The following is a 4,940-nucleotide window of genomic DNA, read 5'->3' on the forward strand; positions in this document are numbered from 1 at the left end:
ATCGTTGTTTGCGTATTGCCCTTGGCTGCATGCATTCAACGCATAACATGAGCCTGGAGGTGCTTGCTGGAGTCACTCCTTTAAAGCACCGTTACTGGGAGCTCTCATTAAGAATACTAATCAAATGTGGAACAAGTAACACACTTGTCTTACACAACTTCGATAATATGCTTGAACTGGTTCATCGGTCAAGATTCTTAAGAGTTTATCTCAACTACATTTCTTCAGATCTTTGTCTTCCGTGTTATACTCCCCCTCGAGTTGACTTCACCAATGACAGTTTCTCAATTGAATACGATCTGTCCATGAAATACGCTATTCAAGGAATACCAGATCATCTTCGACAAATATCTATTCCCTCCCTTTTTTCAGAAAAATATGAACATGTCAATTGCAACAACAGATATTTCACTGATGGTTCTCGCATCAACGGATCCACTGGCTTCGGTGTTTTCAATGTAACCTCAACCACCTTCCGAAAACATCAGGAACCGTGTTCGGTTTATGTTGCTGAGCTGGCAGCAATTAACTTCGCTTTGGGGATAATTTGTTAAGCACGCATCTTACTTTCTTACAAACATAAGAGAGCAGATGCGTGTTTTGGTCGAAAGATCATTCAAGATTACCTTTGTTTGGGTCCCTTCTCACTGCTCAATCTACGGCAATGAGAAGGCAGACTCGCTGGCAAAGGTGGGCGCACAGGAAGGTGAGGTTTATGATAGACAATTCTCGAGCAACGAGTTTTTCCCATTAGTCCGTCAGAGTACTCTTCAAAGTTGGCAAAGAAATTGGACACACAACGAACTTGGACGGTGGCTATTTTCTATAGTTCCAAAAGTTTCTGGGCGAGCGTGGTTCAGAGGTGAGGACTTAAGTCGAGGCTTCATTCGCGTGATGTCGAGACTTATGTCTAATCACTATTCACTAAACGCACATCTGTACAGAATAAACCTTGTCGATAGCAACTTATGTAGGTGCGGAGCCGGTTATGATGACATCGATCACGTAGTTTGGTTCTGCTCGGAAAACGACGTCTCCAGAGAGCAATTATTGGATACCCTAGTGGCCCGAGGTAAACAGCCCTTCCCGGAGATAAGAGGTGTTTTGGGGGACCGTGATGTGGTCTATATGCAAGCAATTTATAGTTTTCTTTGCTCCACTGACATAAAAGTCTAATACTTTTGTTTTTTTTCTTCAAAGTTTTTTTTTTGTTTTGTCTCTGTCTGTCTGTCCCGTAGAGCGCCGTAGCTCTGGCCGTCCGGAAGATGCTCCCATTCGAACCATTCTTCGAGCACGACGACACACCACATCGTCCCCGACGCCAAATGACCGGATGAGCTGCTGAAATTCCTTGATTATGATGATTCCCTGATTCCCGAATCCTAATCCCCGTCCATCCTTAAACATTGTAAACCTAACCTCGAGTCACCACGAGTACGTTGGCTTATTTCCCTCTCTTACTAATTTAATAATAAGATTATGTCGATTGTACATATCGCAAAGAAACGTGGCTCCGTAAAGTGTTATACACGCCTGAGCCTACCAAATAAACGAAATTGGAAAAAAAAAGGCCCGACTTAAAAGATACCCATCCTATGCGACGTCCAGCTATCGCCATAACCTGTTGCTAAGTTAGACTTCTTCGATCGCAGGATGCAGATGGAGTCTCCCCGATTTATCGGCGCCCCAACTGTCAAGGTCACCAAACCGTGAAAGGAGTAATCGGTGGTTTTCCGGGAATTTATGGAAATATTAGGATCTATCTCCCTATTTTACTATTTTGACCGCTATTATGTGCTGTTCTTTTTAATTTCACAATGCACTAGAAACAGAAAGCCACCTCACTGCTTATATTTTTGTAATTGTTGGCATATAGCTGCCAAAAAGGTGTTTGTGTTATTATAATTTACCTGTTAGCCTTCATTATAATAAAAGTTGTTCAATTCATCAATAAGATTCAAACCTTTAAATAGTGCATTCCCGGTTGAATCAACGTTAACCATTATCGTTCATTAACGAGATCCGTTATCGTTGATGTTAACTAGCAACTTCAACGAACGAACGTAGTTCACAGTGCAGTTTAAGGTTAACATCAACGTCACGACGTTAATCGTTGATTAACGTTTACAACCTTGAAAATGTTAGACTGACTCAGTTGCTCTCTGAGCATCACAGCTCAGCCACGGTGTCTCTAAGGACAAATATTATATTAAACCCTGAATGAACCACCTAGCGGTGTTTGTACCTTTCTCGTACATTAGATATACTAAAAAAATTGTGTGAGAATTTCTTAGCGTGTTTTGCCTTTCTCGTACAACAAACTTGTATAATTTCACTCCAAAATCGAACTTTTTATAGAAGTCTCGGAGACCCATGATGTTATATACCAATCGACTCAGCTCGTCGAACTGAACAAATATCTGGCTACCATTGTGTAATAATGTGTAATATGTCTGTATGTGTGTGTGTGTGTGTGTGTGTGTGTGTGTGTGTGTGTGTGTGTGTGTGTGTGTGTGTGTGTGTGTTTTTTTTTTTTTTTTTTTTTTATAGAGGGATGAAGGCAAATCTGCTTACAGACACCTGAAATTATCACTCAGGAGTGGGGTTGGCGCGGTCGGCAGAAGGCCGGCCCGCCGAACCCACTAAACCCACCAAGTAACAGAAGGTTACTTGAGTTACCCTCTTCACATGCCCTGTTCCCTGGACTTACTGGATGTCAATACTTCGGAGGGGGGCTGTGCTCATGCACTTCACGTGTTCAGCCTCTAGCTAGCACAGCTAGTTCGCTACATTTTCTCATCGAAGCATTTTTTATTCGGTTTGCGCGTCTCTTAATCTTTGACGCTCACTGTCTCTCTTCCTCATGCCATTCAGCACCACTGTATCTTTGAGCCATTTAGCTCTCGACGTGTTCGCAGTCTACTCAGATAGTCCCCGGCGGCGAATCTATCCTACTCCGACGGAAGTCCCCGGCGGCGAGAGCTTCCCCGAAAACCGACGACCCGTGGAAGTTTATTGCGTGTCCAACACTAATGTCTCACCTAGATAGTCCGAGGCACTTTCTCACTTCAACGGGAAACCGGTTGGGTGCCAAAGTCGGTCCAGAGATTCCGGGTGGAGCATAACGTCCGGTTCACTGGCGCTTCGACTACCCAAAACCGATTATTCGACGCGTCACGAACTACTCAGCATAGTCCCCGGCGGTGGATCTAGCCTACTCCGACTAGAAGCTTCCCGGTAGCGGAAACTCTCCCGAACGGAACTTTTGTTAACATTGAGCCGTTCGGCTCCCAGCATAGTTTCCTTGACATTTTGCTGCACTTTTCGTTGAGCCATTTAGCTCCCAGCTAAATCGCGGGCTACTCGGATGATCCCCGGCGGCAGATCTATCCTACTCCGACAGGGAGTTCCTGACGTTGAATTTCCTCGGAACCGACGACTCGCTTCTGTGTAAGACTTGTTTTTACCACTTTTAACATTTCTGGTGTTTTCCAGATCAGCGCAGGACGGGAGGCCTTTCTTACTTCAGCGAGTGACCGGTCCGAGTGCCGAAGTCGATCCAGAGATTCCGGTGGAGCATAGCGTCCGGTTCAATGGTGCTCCGACGACCTGAAACCAGTTCTACCAACGCGTCACGTTCTACTCGGCCTAGTCCCCGACGATGGATCTAGCCTACTCCGACTAGAGGCTCCCCGGCGGCGGAAACTCTTCGATATTAATCTTCTGTATTCTTGAGCCATTAAGCTCCCAACTGGATCGCGATTTACTCAGATAGTCCCCGGCGGCGGATCTATCCTACACCGACAGGAAGTTCCCTGACGACGGAAGCTTCCCCGTGACCGACCGACCGATTATGATCGCTTCCAGACACCCTCTGATCTTCACGCCATTTTCGCTGCAGCGATTTCATGATCTGCGTTACCACTCTTCCTATTTCGTTCCACGTATTCTCATTTTGCACATTTCTTGCACGATGTTCTCGGGTTTATATTACTAGCGCTGCCTACTGAGAGCACACTTCGCTCTGTCCTGAATCGAGGACAGTCGAAGAACACGTGCCCGGTGTCTCCTCGCAGTTCGGGCAGGCTGGGCAAAGGGGGGACTCTGCGTGTCCGAATCTGTGCAGATACTTGAATATCCGTGGACCGACAAGAATTGTGTCAGGAAGAAGTTCACTTCCCCGTGTTTTCTGTCCACCCACAGCGACAGGTTCGGAATGAGCCGATATGTCCACCTTCCTTTCGAACTACTGTCCCAAGCCAGCTGCCACTTCCTCATCGAATCGGCTCTCGCAATCATGCGAGCACCAACCGTTCCTCGCAGTCTGTAGCACTCACAGTCCTCCTCCAATAAGATGTTTATGGGGGTCATTCCTACTATGGCACAGACCGCATCCATCGATATGGTACGGTATGCACTTGCCACTCTCATGGCCATCAGCCTATAGGTGCTATTGAGCCGAGTAAGGTTCCTTCTCGTGATTTCACCAGCCAGGAGTCTTCTCTTACTGCTACTAATCGCGGAACTGTTTGACATGATTCTGGTCAAAGCTGTGATCGCTTTAGTTGCCTTCTCGCAAGCATAATCAACGTGGCTATTGAAATTGAGCCGGTCGTCGGTCATTACCCTGTGGTGCTCTCCCCCTCGTCTTTATGCGATGGTGGCTCCTCCGGTCGTACTCGTATTATTCTGTAATGCTTTTCGGTTGCTGATCATCATCACTTCGGTTTTGTGATGGGCCAATGCCAGCTTTTTCCCGCACATCCAGTTTTCGATTATTTCTATCGCCTGCCCTGCTCGTACTTCTACCTCTTCTATTGTTTCACCTAATACCATGAGAGCCACGTCGTCCGCAAACCCAACGATCTTCACACCTCTTGGTAGTGTTAGCTGCAACAGCCCATCGTACATCGCGTTCCACAACGTCGGCCCCAGAATGG

At 46.4% G+C, this 4,940-nt stretch overlaps 1 protein-coding gene across 1 annotated transcript; it reads right to left on the minus strand.

The window, feature by feature from the left end:
* Positions 1-3,993: 3,993 nt before the first annotated feature.
* LOC134204767 (uncharacterized) lies at positions 3,994-4,623 on the minus strand. The gene has a single exon (XM_062679578.1). It carries the CDS (start codon positions 4,621-4,623, stop codon positions 3,994-3,996), a length of 630 nt encoding a protein of 209 aa, XP_062535562.1.
* Between the last annotated feature and the right edge of the window lie 317 nt (positions 4,624-4,940).

Source organism: Armigeres subalbatus, unplaced genomic scaffold (genome assembly GCF_024139115.2).
Source record: "Armigeres subalbatus isolate Guangzhou_Male unplaced genomic scaffold, GZ_Asu_2 Contig873, whole genome shotgun sequence".
In the NCBI taxonomy this organism is placed as follows: Eukaryota; Metazoa; Arthropoda; class Insecta; order Diptera; family Culicidae; genus Armigeres; species Armigeres subalbatus.